Here is a 20,118-nt window from a genome sequence, read left to right as displayed (position 1 = left end):
CCCAGCTTGGGGGACCATATGGGACGCCAGGGCATTGAACCGAGGTCTGTCCTAGGTCAGCCGTGTGCAAGGCAAACACCCTACCGCTGCGCCACCGCTCCAGCCCCACGCTTTTAGCTTTGTACATTGGCACTGGGGTACCAACATGAGACCTGGCAGGCAGGAGCTGGGGAATCCTAAGAGCAACACAAGTATGGCTACATAGCAGTGAGGTGGTAGGTGGTGTCTGCTCTCTACCCCAGCACACAGCAGGAAGGAGAGGTCAGCCTCCCTCCCAGGAGGGGTGGGGAATATTCGGCGGTGAGGAGAAAACACACACCTGGGGTCTAGGGTTAGGGTTAGGGTTAGGGCGAGATAAGACACCCCTCATGGTGAGGCTTGGGGCAACCTAGAGATCAAACAAGTGAAGCAAACAGCCTTAATTCGTGGTCAAGTCTGTGTTATTAGGTTTCATTTGTTTTTACAATAGAAAGTTAGAAGCCGCAGCTTCAAATTCTGTACAGTTTTTCCTCTCAGAATACAAAGTTGATACCATAGAACAGGAGTGGGATGGGGTGGGGATGGAAGGGGTCCCTTACACGGGTTTCCAGAAAACAATCCTAAACACCAAGAGTTAAGTAAGAAAGAACAAAATAAAAGCAACGCAGGGCAGCAACCGCCATGTGCACGCACGCACACACATACACACACACCCACTCACGGACACACACCCACTCACGCATGCACACAGAACAGGCAGCGGGGCCCCAGCCAGGTGGGACACAGCGCAGGCTGCAGGGAAGTAGCACCAGCCGGCCAGGACGCCCACTTCAGCCACCGCCTCAATGCATTTCTTTTGTGGGGTTTTTTTTTTGTTTGTTTTTTCTTTTTTAAAAAAATGACCAATGCTGATAATAAATAAAGGCTCCTATGTACAGGATGTCAGGAGGCGGCTCCAGAGCATGGGGTTGTGCGTAGAAAAGTTGTGAACCTTACAAAAAAAAGTCTTTATTTTTTGAATCTTCTTTTTTCTTTTTAAGTTGAGGTAAGAGTTTCAGTGTCTGGAAACCTGTGTGCGACCCTTCCACAAGTGAGAGGGAAGCAGCCCAGGGCTGCCACCCTTGGGTGCCCCTGGACTCCTGCCCAGAGGCCAGCACCTGTCTTTAACCCCACAGGGAGCACTGGGGTGGAGGAGGCCCCTGGGAGGGGTCAAGCCAGTCGTTGGGCCTCTATGCATCGTGCTGCCACCTAGCCGAGTTGAGTGAATTGGGGTCTGAGGGAAAGTAGGGATACAGGGCCCCCACCTTCCATGCAGTCCAGGCACACCAGCAACTGTGGATCTAGCCAGGCGACCCACAGGCAGTGTCACCCGAAGAAAGAGCCTGGCGCCTCCCCCTCCGTGCTGTCTGCCCAGCATCACTCGGAATCGCTGCTGTCGGAGCTGGAGCCACTGGATGTGCTACTGCCGGACTCGGAAGAGCTGCTGCTGCTGAGGCGGGATGGACCACCTGGGGCCCCGGAGCCCGGTTTGTCTGTGGGGATGAGGGCACAGTGAGGGAATGCCTGGGCTCCATCCCCAGGGATGCAGGTACGAGGGGCACAGTGAAGGGCCCAGCGTGGGCCTAATGCCCTTCTGGGGGCCCACAGAAAGGAGGTGGAGGCCAGGGGGACATGGGGAACCCTGCACCCCGACTCTGGGAGAGGCCAGCACTGGGTAGCCCTGAATTCCCAAACTTAGGTGTCAGGGGAGTTCCCATTGAGGTGAATGTAGGAGACAAGTTGGTCCCTATTTATTTGACAGGTGGAGGCACAGAGCTGATGCCAGGCATCATCAGGTCAGAGGAAATCCTGGGTGTGGGTGTGGCGGGGATGTGTTGTGGACCCTGGGCAGCAGCAGGGGATTCATACTGGTAATTGTCTGGCGCATCATAGCCACAGGATAGCACAGGAGTGTAGGGTCCACATTCCTCCCATAACCATGGTCACACACCTCCAACACCTGTCCCTCACACCCACACCTACACCCACCCTCACTTCCATGTTCAGGCTACCCTCTTCATCATGCCTGTCCTGCCCATCACAAGCCCACCTGCAAAGCCCCCATTCACCATTCAGTACCACCTTCAACACTCCCCAGCTGCCCACAGACCCCACCTCACAAAACTACCTAAATGTGGGGTCAAAGGGATAGCACAGGGAGGGTGTTTGCCTTGCATGCAGCCAACCGGGGACCCAGGAGGCAGCAGCCCAAGTGCTCTCTCTGGCCCCCAGCCCTCTGGCCCCAACAGCATCTTCCTAAAAGCAAACCCAGACTCCTCCTCCTTGGGTACCTTTCTTGGGGGTCTTCCTGTTGAGCTGCCCGCTCATGTCCTGTAGCCGCTTCTCCAGCTCCTCCTTCTTGGCCTGGGCCATCTCCTCCTTGGACCGTGCCGCCTGCTTCTTCCCACTTGTGGCTGCGGGAACACAGGCAGCCTGAGTCCTGGGAGTAGGGGGGTGACGTTCCCCTCCATGGACATGGTTCTCAAGGGCCTTTAGTGCCTAGAGCCTGACCCACACAACTAGCCCACATGCCTAGGCAGTGACTCCAGCACCCAGGGATCCACCAGGGGTTGGGGGGCTTTGATGTCCACTTGGACCTCCCATGGCAGTTTTCGGGGGTTTCCTCACACTTCCACCCCCAGCCCAGCACCCACAAGGTGGCCGCCGCTGCTTCCGCTGCAGGCAGGACTTGACATAGCGCTCCAGCTCACGCAGCGTGGTGGGTTTGAGCGTCTCAAAGTCGATCTCGATCTCGTCGGGGTTGGAGTCACGCAGCGAGGGCTCGCGCGCCTGGATGATATGCACCACACGGCCCAGCTTCTCGCCTGGCAGCCGGTTGATATCCAGACTCAGCTGTCGCTTCTCGTCATAGCTCATGGGTAGGTCCTCCTCCTCCTCCGAGGCGGCATATGAGCCAGGAGCCTGCTTGCCGCCTTTCTTAGGCTGCCTAAGGACCGGGCACCACCGTGGCGTGATGGGGCCGCCCACGGCACCTCCACATTCCACACCCCCCACCGCTCATCTCCAACAGTGCATTTGTGGGAATGGGGATTTCCCAAAACCCACTCAACAACGGCAGCAACAGGTGAGGGAGGCTATTCCGTACAAGATCCCAAGCTGGAGTGACAGGCTTCAATCTCCAACATCCCTAAGATACCTTGAGCACCATCAGAAATGATCCCTGAGCCCAAAGCCAGAAATAACCCCTGAACAACACTGGGTGTGTCCCCCAAATAAAAGATCCCAGAAGATCCCAGGAGAGTCCTGAGGAGCAGCAAGTATCAGGCCACAGTCCCCCGCTGCCACATGGCTACTGCCTAGCTGGACAACATGGGTAAAGGAGAAAGTGCAGACTCAGACACAGGGCCCAGCCTGCTCTCTAGGTACTCTCCAAGATGGAGAAGACCCCAAACCTGGGGCCCAGCTTCCTGATCCCATTCCTACCTCCCCAGGTACCTATGGAACAAGAAGAGCCACAGTCTTCCCTCAAGTGAGTCAGCTATGCTCAACCCAAACCAAGCAGTGAAACTCTAACAAGCCAGAGGGGCCTGAGTGACAGGAAGGCAGGCAGGAGGGGTGGGGGGTTGCAGCTGTCTGACCTGGGTTCGATCTCTGAATGCAGAGAAAGGGGGAGCCTCCTGAAGATTTGCTGAGAATGTTTCCAGAATGTTCCCCTCTCACTCAGAGCACCCAAGGGCAGACTGGGGCAGGCTGAAGCAGCCTCAAGGGACAAGGTGCCTTTGGACAGTGAAGACTCCAGAATCACAGGAGGGGCTATGATACAGCTTGCCACTGGGTTTGGGGGAGGCCTGGGGTGTTGTCTAAGAACTGAGGGTCAGGGCCGGAGAGATAGCATGGAGGAAAGGTGTTTGCCTTTCATGCAGAAGGGCAATGCCAGACCCACATGTCCCTGGAAGGTTCTAAAAGAACCTGGATTCCATCACTGCAGCACAGAGACTCAGTCCCACATGGACCCTTTGGCCAGCTTCCAGCCACATGTCATTCCCACACCCCATTCTTTTTTGTTGTTTGTTTTTGTTTATTGGGTCACACCCAGCAGCACTCAGGGGTTACTTCTTGCTCTATGCTCAGAAACCAGCCCTGGCAGGCTCGGGGGACCATATGGGATGCTGGGATTCGAACCACCGTTCTTCTGCATGCAAGGTAAATGCCCTACCTCCATTCTATCTCTCTAGCTTCCCACACCCCATTCTTTACCATTCCTGAAACCTCCTTGGGGACCTCCACACTGGTGTTGTGCTTGGGGTGCTGACAGGGAATGTGCCACACCCCAACAATTTTGTCATGCTGATGTCTCTACTGACTGCTCTCAGTCCAGTTCCGGCCTGAAAGACCCAAACCTATGACCACCAGGAGCCCTGAGCTCGGCCACATCCAGTCAGACTTAAGAGTAACACCAGCAAGAGGCACCTGCTGGCAACTGTGATCCCAGGACTCACCTGCCAGCTGCTGTGGAACTGCTGGCCTTCTTGGCCGGAGCCTTCTTCTGGGGGGCCGGGCGGGCAGGCGGCACGGGCCGGGCCTTCCTGTCCTCCTCGCTCTTGGCCTTGTGCCGCTCCTTGTCCTTGTCTTTATCCTTCCGCTTCTTCTCCTTCTCCTTCTTCTCCTTCTTCCTCTTTGGCTTGTTCACAGGGGCTTGGGACAGTGCAGCTAGCTGCTCATGCACGGCCTTCAGCTGCGGAGACAGGAGACAGGCTACTCAGCCCACGTGGTCTGGACCCCTGAGTCTTAGTTTCCCCTTACAGGCTCCCGAGGGCAGGGCAAACCCCAAAGAAAAATCAACAAAGCACCAAGGCAGGTGGGTATTACATGGGATCTGTAGCTGGACCCCGCTGCCCTGACCCCACTGCAGACAGCACTAGGACCCCGAGGCAGGGAGGCAGCAGGGGGCACCACAGAACAAGGCCATCTATGGTGGGGTCTCTGGGGGTGCTGGCTTCCTACAGGTTTTCTCACCTGCCTGCCCAGCCTCACCTAGGGTCAAACCTTGGGACCCCCAATAAATATCCACAGCCAATAAATATCCTGTCTAACCACAGCCAGGCCTGGTCTTGCCTGCACATGCTGGTGGGAGGGAGGTGGCCCAGCCGAGTATAGGGAGCCCAACCATAAGGATCTCAGCCATTATGGGGCCCCACCCCAACCTGTCACCTGCTCCTGCAGCTCTGCCAGCCGAGTGGCCCGTTCTTCCTCCGAGTCGGAACTGCCCGAGTCCGATGAGCTCTCCTCGCTGCTATGGCTGCTAGGGGCAGCTTTGTTGCCAGCTGGGGCTGTGGGCGCGGGTATCGTGGGCACCTCCGCAGGCTCATCAGGCATCTTGGCAAAGCGCATCTCAAACACGTCCTGGGGACAGGAAACACCTGAGTGCTGCCTGGCCCTTCCCTGCCTGGCTCCTGGGCACCTGGGGAAGTGGGGAACAGCCCCACCCTGCAGCCGTGATGCCCTTTGTGGGCATGTCAGCATGAGACCTAGCTGCAAACAAGGCCCCAGGTTCAATTCCCAGCCCCACAAAGATCAAGACCAGAGATGGAAGAAACTGGGCACCAGGGGCCGACGGACTGGCCCCACCAGGGCCTGCGTGGGGTAGGGCACCAGGGATCCTAGCAGGAGGACAACGAGTGTGAGTATCCCCTTCCCTTGGTTCCAGCAGTTGGCAATGTTCCCACAGCCCAGCCAGAGGAAGGTGTTACCCAGGATATTCTAGGCTAAGAAGGAAGCAGGGCACTGGTTTGCAGCGGGACTATCCTCTGAAAGCAAAGCCTGAGCGAGAACAGAACGTCCGTGTCTGAACAAGAAGCACCAAGACAAATTCAGGAAGGTTCTCTCTCTAAGGCCCTGAGAGCGTCCAAGGGACACAGTAAAGACAGACATAGATATAGACAAACACACACACACACACACTCTTATTATATTCTTACACACAGACACATTCACATGGACACAAACACTCTTACGGACACACAGATACACAGACACTGACACATGGGCAGACATACAAACACAAGCACATGTGTGTGCATGTATACACCAGGTCCCAAACACATGCCTAAAGCTCTGGAGTACATGTTGGTCTACTCTAAAGCATCTCCAGGATCACCTTGAGGGCCCACATTGCCCACAGCACCTATAGTGCCCAGCACCCAGAGGTCAGCTACATGTCTGTAATCAGCCCTGCGGTTGGCACATCCCCACCAGCCACCATGTCCCAAGGAAGTAGCTCAGGCATGTGAACGTTGAGAGACCCCAGGTGCCTGCCATCTCCCACCCCACCATGTCCCACCAGGCTGGATATACCCACACTCTTCCCTCACCACCTGCCTCCCTGCACCATGCCCCGAAAGCCTGTTACCTGTAGTTTCCTGGCCATGGCCACGACCTCATGGTCAGGGGGATTGTACTTGTAGCAGTTAGAGAACATGAGCCGGATATCGGCTGCAAAGCCCTGGGCATCAGGGTACTCGCGGCCATCCATCTTCTTCTGCAACACAGGGCACAGCCTGGTGAGGGTCACAGCTGCAGGCAGGAGCCCAGGTGGAGGAGCCAGACCAGCCATGCTTCAGCTCCAGCTGGAGGGGGCAGCTCCCAGAGTGGGCTGTGCCTAACTCAAACCTGATGTCCTAACCAAGCTGGCCTGGGGCCCTCAGGGTTTCAAGAAAGGAAGCCAGCTAGGCTAAGACCTTAAACCCCTCCCTGTGGGACATGTGCCAACCTAGCCAATGATTTTTGTGGTGGTTGTTTGTTTTTGGTTTGGGGCCAACCAGGTGGTGCTCAGGGGTTACTCCCTTTTTATTATGGTTTTTGGGCCACTGGGCTGTGCTCAGGGATTACTCCTGGCTCTGCTTTCAGGGGTCATTCCTAGCAGGTTCAGAGATCCATATGGGATGTCAGAAATATATCTCAGGTCAGCCACATGCAAGAAATGCATCCCCACTGTGCTAATACTCCTGGCTCTGTGCTCAGGAATCACTCCTGTAGTGCTCGGGGGACTCTATGGGACGCCAGGCATCAAACTAGAATCAACGGCATGCAAGGCCAGCACCCTTCCTACTGTGCTATGGCTCCAAACCCTCTGCACAGAGCCCAAGAGCTCCACCCCGACCACGTACCTTGACAGTGCTGAGGTCCATTGGGTGCTTGATGATGTCATGGTAGTCGTGGAGCTCGAGTGCAGCAGCATCCACAGGCTTGTAGAAGGGCCAGGCGTAGGCTGCGTGCTTCTTGGACAGCAGCTCCCGGAGGATGTGGTCGCAGTGGCGCAGCTGCTCGGGCAGCTTCCCCTTCTTGCCCGCATGTTGCGGCACCTCACCCTCCTCCAGGTCCTTGCGGGGTGGCTTGATGGGGCGGCCGCCACTCTCCCGCCGGGCCACCACCTTGGCCTGCTTGGGGTCTGACAGCGGTGGGGGCGACTCGCTGCGGCTGGCCGTGATGGCAGCCGTGGTGGGTGTGGTGGTGTCTGCTTTCCGCTTAACACCCTTTTTCTGTAAGCAAGAGAGCGAGTAAGAGTGAGTGAGTGAGCAATAACATCTCATCACCACCTGCCAGGCGCCCAACAGGGGAGGGCAATGCAGGTGGCCACACCCTGAAGTCATAGGGGGATGGGGGGTGCAGGCGGGAAGCCAGGACTACCAATTAGTGGCTCTGCTCTCACTATAGGTGAACAGCATGAGGCACACGTGTAGTCCCCAGCACAGGCCAACACCCCACTAGAAGGCGTCTCCCTAGGGCAGGGGGCCCTGAATACCAAGCAGGACACTGGCTGGCTGGAAGGTGGGTTCCTAGCTCTCACAGTCAGAGCAGAGCTCTCACCCAGCCCTTCCAGCTTGTTGCAGGCATGGGGGATTCCTGAGTCCAACAGTGTAGAGGGACAAAGTGCTGGAGGATGGACAGGAAGGACCTGACTTGCCACAGAGTAGGTCCCAAGAGTCACAGGGCCTTGTGTGCTGTGTTCCCCGATAAGGACAGCTGCACAGGAGTGGATGGCCTCTGGGATCCCGAAGTAGTCAGAGTTTGGCTCTGTCCTACTACCAGCTCAGGCACCACTGGGAGAACTGGACATGCCAAGCCAAAGCTCCGGTGCCCACACACAGTGACAGGGGCATAGCTGAGCCTAGATGCTCACAGAGGGTCGGGGCAGCAGACAGGGCATGTTGGGAACAATGCAGCAGCGTCTCCCAGGGCGAGAACACAGATGTGGCTGATCATCTCGGAGAAATCACTTAACCCTCAGACTGCCTGCTTCCTCCTCTCTAAAGGGGCAAACACTGAGCCCCTGAGGGATGCTTGCTGTGAGGATCAAACTGGAGAAATTATCATAGCCAGCTTGGGGGTAGGGGGACAGCCTCAGCCGGGTCCCAGGAGGGACTCAGGAGGACCCAGGCCCGGCCAGGACAGTCCTGCCCTGAGCATGGAAGGTAGGCAAACCAGTACTCACATAACAGGATGCAGGCCCGGCTCCTCACCACAGCCTACTGCCCACTAATGAAGTTGAGGTGCCCCAGTTTCCCCTGAAGGCTGAACGGTAGCCAGTGCCCACTCCCACCTTGTGCCCAGAAATGCTCACCATTTTTTTTTGTTTGTTTTGGGGGGAGCCACACCTGGCAGTGCTCAGGGGTTACTCCTGGCAGCTTGGAGGATCATATAGGATGCTGGGAATCAAAATCAAATTAGCTGCGTGCAAGGCAAATACATTCCCTGCTGTGCTATTGTTCCGTGCCCCCTAACTCACCTTGATGACGGGTGGTGTGGGCGGGACCACAGGGATGACAGGCGTGGTAGGGGGTGGTGGGGCTGCAGTGGCAGGTGCTGGCACCGGCGTGGCAGTGGCAGTGATGGTTGGCACAGGTGTGGCAGCGATGACAGGTGTCTGGGAGACCGTGGGGGGCACATTCTGAAAGGGTGTCGCTGGGGACACGGAGGGCACAGCGGCCACTTGCTGCGGACCTTGGAAAGAACGTGAGGAATAAACGAACTTTCAGACCACTCCTGCCTGACGCCACAACCTGAGAACAGCCGGGCAGGACCAATCCAGGCAAGGTAGCTCCTGGCAACAAGGCCCCCTTGGGGAACCCAGATGGACCCCAAGCTCTGCCAACTTTCCCTCAGGAAGTGCTTCTACCCTGGCTGGCCCTCTCCCACCCCAATACCCACTCAAGCAAGTCTGAGTTAGGTTCTGGAAGCAGGGTATGTGTTTGTCTAAACACATTAGTGAGAAACATTCTCAAAGCAGGGTATGAATGTGTGTGAAAGCAAGCCAATGAGGAAGGTTCTAGAAACAAGTGTGCGTACATATGCATACACACACATGTGAACCTCTGAGAAATGTTCTAGATGGAGGGTGTGTGTGTGTGCGCTGAGGAAGGTTCTGCAAACAAGGATGTGTGTGTGCCATGAAGGAGGTTCTGGAAACCTGTGTGAGCATATCTGTTGGCAGACTGGCAGGACCATGTGCTCCTCCCTGGAACAGTCATAAAGACCACCATATCCCTGGGGCACCCAGCCCCAACATTGCTACGCAGAAGGGACAGGGCAGGAGGCAGTGGGTGGGCCCATTACCTGTGCTCTGGGGTCCTGCTGCCGCTGCTGCCGCCACCGTCACAGCTGCTGGTTTCCGGCCTTTGCCCTTGGGAGCCGGGGGCAGCAGCTCCACTTCCTCCTGAGGCATTTGGGCCACCTTCTGCAGGAAGATCTTCTCCAGGGCCTGGGCCATCAGCACGATGTCATCTGCGGGCTGAGCTCGGAGAGTGACCGTGATGTTGGGGAGGGAAGTGGGGAGCAGGGTCCACATGGGCACCGAGGGACAGACCCCCAAAGCCACACAATTCCAGTTTCCAGTGGGCCTGAGGGCATGTGCCCCTTCCCACCCCGTAGCGCACCTCCGGGCGCCTCTTCATTCTGCACTGAAACCCCCCACCTCACTCAAGGGGACACGCCGGGTTCTGCCCAGTTGGTGCAAACTGTTCTGTGTCTGTAGTTTGGGGGCCACGTGATGCTGCATTTGGCAGCCCCGAGTCCTCACGCACTGGGCGTAGGCAGCCACTCACCTTGTTATAAATGTAACAGTTGGTGAACATGGTGTTGAAGTCCTGCATGCACTCGCTGGCACTCCAGTAGTAGCTGTTCTCCAGCCTCTTCTTGATGGTGCCCATGTCCATGGGGTTCTTGATTATCTTGTGATAATCCTGGGAGGGCAAAGGTGAGGGTCTGAGCCCGGGTTTCTCTGTGGGAGCCCAAGTTACAGGGGCCAGAGCCCACCAGGCCAAAGCCAACTTTTCTGTTCCCAATGCTGGGGCTCGAACCTGGGGTTTTCACATGTGCCAGGCAGCTGAACTGCTTCTCAGACCTGGGGTACCCGTAGGTGACTGGGGTGGAAGGGTTACTAGGTAAAACACTGCCCTATGGTGGGCTGGAGCAATAGCAAGGTGGATAGAGCATTTGTCTTGCACACGGCTGACCCGGGTTCAATCCCCAGCATCCCATATACCCGAACCCCACCAGGAGTGATTTCTGAGCACAGAGCCAGGAGTAACCCGAGTGCTGCCGGGGTGTAGTCCAAAATAAATAAATTGCCCTGTTAGTCTCCTGGCCCAGCTCTACGTAAAGAAAACACATCAGCCGCATCAGGGAATGCCCCCTCGACCTGCTTCCAGGGGCAGCTGGGTCCCCCTGCTCCTGTCTCCCCAACTGCTCTAGGGCCAGAACCTGGCATTTCTGCCAGGATTCAGGGCCCAGGCACATGCACGCACCGGCAAGTTGAGCTTGACAGCGTCCACGGGCTGGTAGAAGGGCCAGGCAAACTGGTGCTTCCACAGCGTCTTCACCACCACATTCTGCATGTACTGCAGCTGGTTGGTCTTGCGGCCGGGCTTACCGGCGCTACACACCTCAGGTGGTGGTGGGTTGGCAGGGCTGGGGGCGGCCGGCAGGCCCGCTGGGGCAGCCACGGTGGTGGCGGCGGACATTGTCCGGCTGCTCCCTCCTCACTGGCCGTCACGGCAGCAGCTGCTTGGGGGGTGTGGAGCCTTCTCTGAGCTCCCCTCGAACAGGCGGCATCCCATGTCGGGGTTCAACGAGCGGCACCTAGGCAAAGCGGGCAGGCAGGTGGCTGGTACAGTCAGTGGGTCCCTCCCAGGCTGCTGGCTCCAGTGTCTGGGACCAGCACATGTCCACTAGCTATGGCGACTCTGGGGGAATTGTTCCACAAGGCAGATAACTTGGGGCTGCCCCCACCCTTGAGAACAAGCTCCGGTGTATGATGGGGAGGGGAGTTAATTGAGTGGGATGATGGCCACAAGATCCCATTCCCCAACCATTCCTTGCTTAGAGCAGGCTCCAGGCAGCCTGAGAACAGCCTGTGTGTTCTCCACGCACCCACTGAGAGAGCTGAGAGCCTGGGGCGCCTGTCCCAGAGCAACAGAGCATCTGGGTCCCATTTACCAATGGTGACTCAACCCTGGCCCAATGGGTCTCCTCCATCTGCCCAAACACCCACGCAGTCCCACAGCTCCCCTGAACACGAGGACTTAGCTCTGTTAATACCAAAGGCTAACCTAGGGACTCTGGGAGCACTGAGACCGCAAAGGCAGAGATGGGAGCTGGGGGCTGCCCTCAGCCCCCTCTTGCTGGTCCCTGTCCCAAACAACAGTCATACCAGGAAGGGAGCACCACGCCCCTTCCAGCCTTCATGTCAGGACCCACATCAGGGAAGGGCCCAGGGCTAAGTAGATGCTGGCAGGATCAATCTCCTGAATGGACACTCCATGGCTGCAGAGGGGCTCCCAGGAGAGGAAGGACTGAGAGGGTACCTAGCCATCAAGCCCCAAAGCCACCCCAAGTTCTGTCCAAAGGGCACAGTCTGAAGCAATGGTTCCATAAAGGGGGCACCAAACTCAGCTGGAACCCTGACCCAGTTTTCTCAAGGGCCTCCCAGAGGGGCAGAACGTCTACACTGATATATACGGCAGGCTTTCAGATAGGGCTTCTACACTAATACGGTAGCGGTAGCGAATTCCCAGGCAGGAGGCCTCTACACTAGTAAATACGGCTCTTCTACACTGATAAATGCGGGAGTTCTGGACTTTCAGAGCTAGAACAGTCAATGCTCTGGACCCACCCCATGTGCTCACTGGCACAGTCCCCATTCCTGTCTTCACCAGCAGAGGGAAGAAGTGAAAGTGAATCCCTTTCTGGGCACCCAGGATCCTGCACCCAACCCCATCTGACTTCTTCGGGGGACTCCCCTCACCAGGTAGAAAGAAGGACCCAGCATCTGGCAGGGATTCTGGGGGTTCTAGGTGGGGCAAAGTGGGTACCGGGGCTGAAGGGGATGGCAGGAACCCTACATCCAGGGTAGACTCAAAACTGAGGGGCCGGACAGACAAGACAGTGGGGAGGGTGTTTGCCTCGCAAAGGACTCCTGGGGTTCATCTCCCATGCTACATATGAGGGTTCCCCAACACCACCAGAAGTAACCCCTGAGCACTGTGCCCACGTAGGGCCCAACAACCAAAGGAAATAAACAGACTCAAAACAGAGACGACGGGGGTGGGGAGGTGAAAGTGGGGCAAAGTGCAGAGGTCAGAGCAGCACCAGGCTCACTTTCCAGGAGCCCTGCCACAGGGTCTCCCCAACACTCAGGGGAAGTGGAGGGGTGAGAAAGGAGGGTGAGAAGGGGAGGGATGAGAGGAGAGGAGAGAGGAGGGCAGGGGAGGAGAAAGGAGAGAACAGGAGGGGAAAGAAGGGAAGAGAAGTGAGATCTCGCCAGTGGCCACAGCCTGACACAAGTCCCTGGAACTGTCCAGAAACTCTCCGGGGCCAGGGGCACAGGGTCCCCAGCTGCAGTTCCCCCAAAGGGGGCCTCAGCAGAAGTGTCAGAGCTCAGATTCCTGAAGTTTCCAGGCAGAGAAACACTTCCAGGTGGGGCCACCCCTTCCACCTGGTGGTCACCAGGTAGAAAGCCCCCAACACATGCCCACCAGAGAGATTTGGGCCTCAGGGAGATTGCAGGGAGCAGGCACACACTTGCACACACGCACAACACACACGAAGCTCACAAATAGAGCACATGTAAGGATCACATGCAGAGGCACACACAGGGCACATATGTGGAACACACGCTAAGGAAAAAGGAAAAAGAGTGTTTCCAGGCTGGCCCAGCTCCATCAGGCCCCTAATGAGTCGGGGAGGAAACGGGTTTCTGGGCCCCCTTGAGGAGTGACAGGAAGCCTGTCACAACTGCAGGACCTTAGGTCCTATCTAGGAAGGCCCTGGGGGACACAGGCTGAGTGTGTGGTGGGGTATGAGTGAAAGGGTGGGGTGGCTGAAGGAGGAAGAAAGTAAAAGTGGAGACCCCATCAGCACTGAAGGGGCCAGGACCTGGGGGCCACCTCATCCCCTCCCACACTGCTCAGACTGTCCCACTGCAACAGTCTCAGTTCTCAACCAGTGGAGGAGGGAAGGCTGTACCCTGGGGGACCCCACTACAAGGCCCAGCCTGCCCTGGGCTCCAGCCCCATTGGCACATGCAGATAGGTTCAGGGTTGACCAGGCCAAAAGGTAGAGCCGAGGAGCCCGGAGCAAGCAAAGCACAGGGGACCAAGGTTTGATCCCCAGCGACCCAACGGTCCCAGAGCCCCGCCAGGTGACCCCTGAGCACACTGTGTGTGGAACAAAAGCTAAAACCCACCACCAGCAAGACTGGCAGAGCGCAGGCCTGGCACCCCACGGGCAAGGCAGGGTTAAGCCTGCGGTCTGGACCCGCTGACCTACAGGCCCGGAAACCGGATCAGGAGGGCAGAGCAGTGCCAGCTGCTCCCACAGGGCAGAGCAGGGAGGGGCCAGGCCTGCCCCACCCCCACCTCAACTCCACAGCAGCTGCCCCCCAGATCCGCAGCACACCTGCCCTGCCAGCGTCCAGGGAGCAGCTGGGCGCAAACCCACCCCCATCCCTGCACCATCCTGGGCCCAATCTCCCCAGGAAGCCCCCCGAAAGTTCCCACACTGCCCAAATGGATCTCCAGCCAGATCTCAAAAAAACCAACAAAGTGGTCAGACAAATGGACACCAGCAACTGTGAATGGGTAACCTCCACCCCAGTCACTGGGGTCACACACACCCCACAAACACGCACCCTGGACACAACACAAACACGCAAACCAGAAACACCATATACCACAAACACACACACCAGAAACACAAACCACATATACCACAGATACACAAACACACCACAGGTACTTTTTTTTTTTTTTTTTTTTGGTTTTGGGCCACACCCGGCAGTGCTCAGGGGTTACTCCTGGCTGTCTGCTCAGAAATAATAGCTCCTGGCAGGCACGGGGGACCATATGGGACAACGGGATTCGAACCAACCACCTTTGGTCCTGGATCGGCTGCTTGCAAGGCAAACGCCGCTGTGCTATCTCTCCGGGCCCGCACCACAGGTACTTAAACACAAACATGCACAAATGTACACCACAAACACCCTGCATATGCATATGCACCATGAATACACACCCCACACATACAAACATGCACTCTCACTCACACACACACACACACACACACCACATGCATATAGCAGCGCTAGTCCAGCACCTGTAGGCCAGACCCTGGCAGGGCATGAATACCCTGGTGACCCACAGCTCACAGGAGACTGGAAGAATACAGGTCCTGGACTGGTCAATGGTCACTGTCCTCCCCCAAACACTTATGGGCGCCCTCACTTCTCTGGCCTGGTGAGGGGTACCAAGGACCACACCTGTCGTTATCTTCCTCCTCAGGAGCCAGTGTCTACCTGATGCCTACTGGGAACTTCAACTGGGCCAACACCCTCCCATCCCCACCACCCCACAAAAGTAGCTGAGATTGAGGAGTAAGAGCAGGGTCAGGGGCTCCCACGCTGTCCCAGGCCTTTACTAAGCCCCAACACCAGGCAATTGGGGGCTCCTCACTACAAGCGTGACACTCCCTGAGCCCAGCCCACCCACAAGCCCATGGCTGAGCACCCCGCAAACACCCCCAACCTTTACAGGCCCTTCGAGGGCCCCGCACCCAGCCTTGGCAGTCTGGGGAGAGCCCAGAGGGCAGGTCCGGGAGCAGCGCCCAGGACTGGGGCCCAGCTCAAGACTCAGCTGGGCAGAGACAGCCCCAGGACAAAAGGGGACTAGAACATGGCACCCACCCTGCATGGAGTCAACCCCAGGGCCTCCCACCCCCACCCCATTGCACTCCCTGAAATCTCAGGAGGGAGGTGTCCAGGAGCACTGAGTCCTTAAAGATCACTGGCTCCTTGCAGGAAGGAAAAGTCAGCTGTGGCCACATAGAGATTTGGGATTTAGGCATCCTAGTCTGGGGTCATCCTAGTCTCCCAGCACTAACCCTGCAAACACCAATAGCCACCACTTCCCTGGGGGAGTCTAGGGAACTGACCCAGGGGACAGGTGGGTACAGCAAACCAGCACTCCCCAGAGGGACCCACCCCCAGGCAGACAGCATGGCCCTGATGGACACCACTCAAGTCTTCTGCGCAAACTCCAAGTTCTGGGGCTGGAGGGGTCGGTGTTTGTCTGCTCTGTAGCCAACCCAGGTTTGGTACCCCATATAGCCCCCTATCAAACAGTCCAGGACTGATCCCTGAGTCCAAAACCAGGAGCAATCCCTGAACACAGCTGGGCGTGCCCCTCCAAAAGGGAAAAAAAAAAAGCTCAGGGCTCATAGAGTCTGGCAGGAGTGAGGAGGTTCCTAGGACCCCACAGGCTAGCTTCTAGAAGCAAAATGGCTCCAGGTGCCAGCCCCAATCCAGCAGTTTAGAGAGGGGCAAGGAGGCAGGTTTAGGAGTGTGGGGGCCCCCAGGCTGCAAATCCCAGGAAGTGTCCACCACTGCCAGCAGGTCACATCCAAGGCAGTACCCTGTCAGAGCGTGTCCCCAGACCTTTCGACCTCTCCAGACCCTCACCTAGGCTACCTAGAGAATGGGGAAGGGGGAGCGAAGAGAAAACAGCTATGCGGGCACCTTTGGAGAGCACATGGGTCTCTGAGGGGTCATTGTCCAACCTGGAAGGACACAGGGGGCCAGGACAAAGAAAGGGGGAACACAGAGGGGACAGGGCATGAGGGGGGCGCCGCTCCCCATTTACACACACACACACACACACACACACACACACACACACACACACACACACCCATTTTCACTTTCCATACTCCTGGGAAGGCGGGAGCAGTGTTTACTGACGCTGACTTGGCCAGCCCTCCAGCTTCCCACGACGCACGCACGGGTGGAGCAGAGCAGAACTGCTCCGGAGAGGACCACAGACGCCGCCGCGAGGGACTCGGGACCCCCATTTCCACTCCCCCAATCCCTCTCTCAGCACACAGGAGGCAGGAAAGGGCAAACTCACAGCTTTATTTGCAAACCAGACGCCCCCCTGGAGGGAAAGAAGGTCCCTAAGCCGCCCGGGGCACCCAAAACTGTCCAGGCCGGGACTATAGATCCACCCAAAAACCCCACAGAAGCTGCTGGATCCCCCCTCGGCCTGCAACTCGGGGGGCCCTGGGGGCGGAGGGAGGAGGGGGCGGCCTGCACAACTGCAAGAAGCAAAGGCAAACTTTAGCGGCGCGGGGGGGAGGGGTGCGCGCTTTGGCGGACGCGCTGGCCGCGGCGGGGCCCCAGGAATGCGGAGCCCGCGCGCCCCTCCCGCCCTCACCCCTGCGCCAAGACCCGAGAGGCGCCCGCCCGGGGACCCCAGCCACACACCACCGGGGGGCCAGCCAGGGGTGGGGGACGCTCAGGCAGAGCAGAAGCTTGCAAGAGAACTGGGGTCCCTCATCCTTCGCTGCCCCCCCCATTTAATCGCCCCCAAACTGCCCAGCCTGCAAGGCAAAGGAGGGCCCCAACCAAGGCCTGCTTGGCCACCCCAATTGGTCCGGTGGGAAGGGAATAAGGCCGAGCCCTACTGCGCGCGCAGATGGTGGACGTCCATCTGTCCACCACGGTCAGGAGGGCGCACAGAAGATCGATCCTGGGACTCCGAGGAGAGAAGTGGGACGTGTGGGGGGGTGTCGTGCCAATGCCCACCCCGAGTGGGCACGGGCAAAAGGAGGGACGTACCCGCTTCTTTCTTTCGGGGCTCGTTCCTCAATGGGAGGAAGTCTGGGGCTGCAACGCAACGACCCAGCGGAGTCCAAGGGGGTGCTCCGAGTGCGCTCGAGGACCCCCATACACACCCCTAAATCGAAGTGAAGAGGGGGGGAACTGCCCCCCCACGACCCCCAAGGCCTCCACCTCCACGTCGCAGGGTGCTGATGGGGGGGGTGGCCAAGCCCAGCAGGGCCCTGGCACACCCCTTTCCCTCCCTTTCTGCAAGCGCACTAGAGGCCCTCGAAGCCCCCCACCCAGCACGAGCCTCGCGGGGTGGACACGGGGAACCCCGAGCCGGGGAGCCCCCGCGCAACCGTCCCCTCTCCAAGCCCAACCCTGGCCCGCTCGCCCCCCTTTTGGGGAAGGAAGATGGCGGGCCGGGGTAAAAGGGGAGAGAGGAAGGAAGGAAGGAAGGAAAGAAGGCGGGAAGCCGTGCCAAGTCGGGGCGCGCGGCGACGCCCCCCCCCAAAGCTTGGGGCGCGGGCCCCGGGGCAACCGCCGCGCTTTTGTTGGCATCGTGGCCGCGCACAAAGGCGGTGGCGGTGGCTCCCTGGGGCTCCCCCCAAGAACGCGCTCCCCAGCCCGCCCCGGAGGTCCACCCGGCCCCGAAGCAAGAGAAAAGGGCGTACTTGGCCTCGGCGGCTCCGGCGCCGGCGCCCGAACCCTCCCGGCCCGCGCGGCCCAGGCGCCTCCTTTTGGGCTCGCCGAGGCCCCGGCAGCAGAGTCGACGCGCCCGAGCCGAGCAGGAGCGGGAGGGCTCTTGCGCCGCGCACGGGGCGTGTCGGGAGTTGTAGTCCGGAGCCGGGCGCGCGCCGTGGCCACCCAAGGGGAGACGCGGGTGCCCTGCGGACTACAAATCCCAGCCTCGCTCGCGCCGCGCCCCGCCCCTATCCTCGCCCCGCGCGCTCCTCGGACCTCCCCATGGCGAGCTGGCCCGGCCCCGGAGGGCGCGCGCGCGAGGGGGAACCCCTGAGATCCTCCCCGGCCTTTGCTCGCCCCCCACCCTGGGAACCTGGTGGGTTCCCTTCCTGGTGGGGTTCCCCTCAAATCGGACTTGCTCACACTCGCCTGCACCCAGGGGGCGGGCGGCGCGCACCTGCCCCGCGTGCCGTGTTTGTAAACAAACGTTTGCGCGGCTACTGAGGCCCGGTGGAGGCGCGCGCGCTCGCTCGCCTAAGGGGGCCCGCCCGAGCCGGGGAGGAGCCAGCCGCTCAAGGCCGCGCCCCCCCAATCTTACCCCACCACATCCCACCCCCCAAGACTACCCCGCCTCCCGCCTCTGGTTTCCCCCCCCCCCCACTTCTAGACACATCCCAACACCCCCACATGCCACCGCCCGCCTGGCGCTCGGGTCCCCCCACTGGGCTCTCCCCTAAAGAGGAACCCCCTTGTGTCCCCAGAATTGGATAGTAACGGGGACAACTCAGGCTTTGCTCCCCCCACCCAAATTCAGTCTTCAGTCGTTCCCCCATTCCACTCGCTCCCGATAGAGGACCTCTCCCAGTGTCCCCAGAATTGGGTAGTGACTGGCACTCCTTAGCTCTGCCTCCCCCCAAATTTAGTCTTCAGTCGTTCCCCCCACTCCCCTCGCTCCCCTTCAGAGGACTCCCTCCTGTGTCCCCAGAATTGGACAGTGATTGGTACTCCTCGGTTCTGCTCCCCCCAAATTCAGTCTTCAATCGTCCCCTCGCTGGTCAGAGAACTCTTGGAAAGGATCCCAACGGCCCCCCTGGATTTGGCCAGTAGCCAGGCTGAGCGCATCTTATACCGAGTGGCAGTTCCTCGGGTGGCAGTTCCTCGGGGGGCACGACTTTCCCGTTCTGTCCAAGATGCTGGATGTGTGAGACTCCGAGAATAACGTCAAAGACAAAAGTTTTCCTCAAATCAGAAGCAGCTGGGGATGGATAGAGAGACAAGGCTGTACAGTGGTTAGGCGCTTGCCTGCACACAGCTGATTTCCATAGGATCTCTGGCACCCCATAGTGTCCCCCAAGCACTGCCAGGAGCGATCCCTGATTGCAGAGGCTGGAGTAAGTCCTGAGCACGTCAGGCTGTGGCCAAAATAGATATTTTTTATTTTCTTCAGTTCCTGTAAGGTGGTGTTCCCATGTGGAGGACTAAGATTAATTTCTGCTTGAGGAAGGCACCTTCCTGCAGTCTGCATGTCCTTATATAGTTCATTCGCTCTGTAGCTCCGGACTAGGACCTCACAAATGCTGAACAACCAATTGCTCAGACACTGTGCTCATGGTCTTATTTGTAGGACAGTGTCCACATCCAGGGTTGTGTTCAGAGATCCTCCTGGCTCTTCTCGAGATTAACTCTTGGTTCTGTGCTCAGGGCTCGCTCCTGGCTCTGCACTCAGGATTATTCCTGTCAGGGTTCAGGGATCACTGCTAGCTTTGTGCTCAGAGCTTATTCCTGGTTCTGCACTCAGGTCTCACTCCTCGCTCTGCTCAGGGACCATTCCTGGTTTTGCTCAGGGATAACTCCAGGCTCTACTCAGGACTCACTCCTGGCTCTGCTCAGGGATTATTCCTGGCTTTGCACTCAGGGGTGGTCACTGGAGGCTCAGTGTTCAGGGATCATTCCCAGTTCTGTGCTTAGAAATCACTCCAAGCTCTGCACTCAGGGATTACTCCTGGCTCTGCACTCAGGGATCAGCCCTGACCATTTTCTGGGACCATACATGGTACCCAAAATACAAGCAAGGTTAGCTACACCATCCCAAGCACCGGAATCCCTATCTTTCTCTGGGTCATGACTTAATAATTTTCAGGGGCCCATATCTGGCTGTGTTCAGGGTTTACTCCTGGCCTGCACTCAGATATCATTCCTGGCAGGCTTGGGGAACCAAGTAGAATATTGGGGATCGGGCCCGGAGAGATAGCACAGCGGCAATTGCCTTGCAAGCAGCCGATACAGGACCAAAGGTGGTTGGTTTG

The 20,118-nt window shown here is 58.3% G+C and overlaps 1 protein-coding gene across 1 annotated transcript; it reads right to left on the bottom strand.

Moving 5' to 3' along the window:
* Positions 1 to 422: 422 nt before the first annotated feature.
* BRD3 (bromodomain containing 3) lies at positions 423 to 17,841 on the bottom strand. The gene is made up of 12 exons (XM_049773636.1): positions 17,803 to 17,841; positions 10,782 to 11,115; positions 10,080 to 10,217; positions 9,592 to 9,766; positions 8,765 to 8,979; positions 7,146 to 7,517; positions 6,389 to 6,517; positions 5,191 to 5,382; positions 4,479 to 4,714; positions 2,673 to 2,965; positions 2,310 to 2,432; positions 423 to 1,511 (listed from the first exon to the last, which is right to left on the bottom strand). The coding sequence occupies exons 2-12, from the start codon at positions 10,995 to 10,997 to the stop codon at positions 1,396 to 1,398; spliced, it is 2,205 nt and encodes a 734-aa protein (XP_049629593.1). The 5' UTR covers positions 10,998 to 11,115; positions 17,803 to 17,841; the 3' UTR covers positions 423 to 1,395.
* Between the last annotated feature and the right edge of the window lie 2,277 nt (positions 17,842 to 20,118).

The sequence above is a fragment of the Suncus etruscus genome, chromosome 5, assembly GCF_024139225.1.
Source record: "Suncus etruscus isolate mSunEtr1 chromosome 5, mSunEtr1.pri.cur, whole genome shotgun sequence".
Classification (NCBI taxonomy): domain Eukaryota; kingdom Metazoa; phylum Chordata; class Mammalia; order Eulipotyphla; family Soricidae; genus Suncus; species Suncus etruscus.
This window is presented reverse-complemented; position numbering and strand designations above follow the sequence as displayed.

What these genes read in the sequence shown, in the direction of transcription:
- BRD3 (XM_049773636.1), bottom strand. Translation starts at nt 10,997, where the DNA reads ATGTCCGCCGCCACCACCGTGGCTGCCCCAGCGGGCCTGCCGGCCGCC. An exon ending in CCACACCACCCGTCATCAAG is followed by an intron (nt 7,518 to 8,764) that starts GTGAGTTAGGGG and finishes TCTTGCTTACAG; the next exon opens with AAAAAGGGTGTTAAGCGGAA. An exon ending in TGGACCTCAGCACTGTCAAG is followed by an intron (nt 6,518 to 7,145) that starts GTACGTGGTCGG and finishes CCTGTGTTGCAG; the next exon opens with AAGAAGATGGATGGCCGCGA.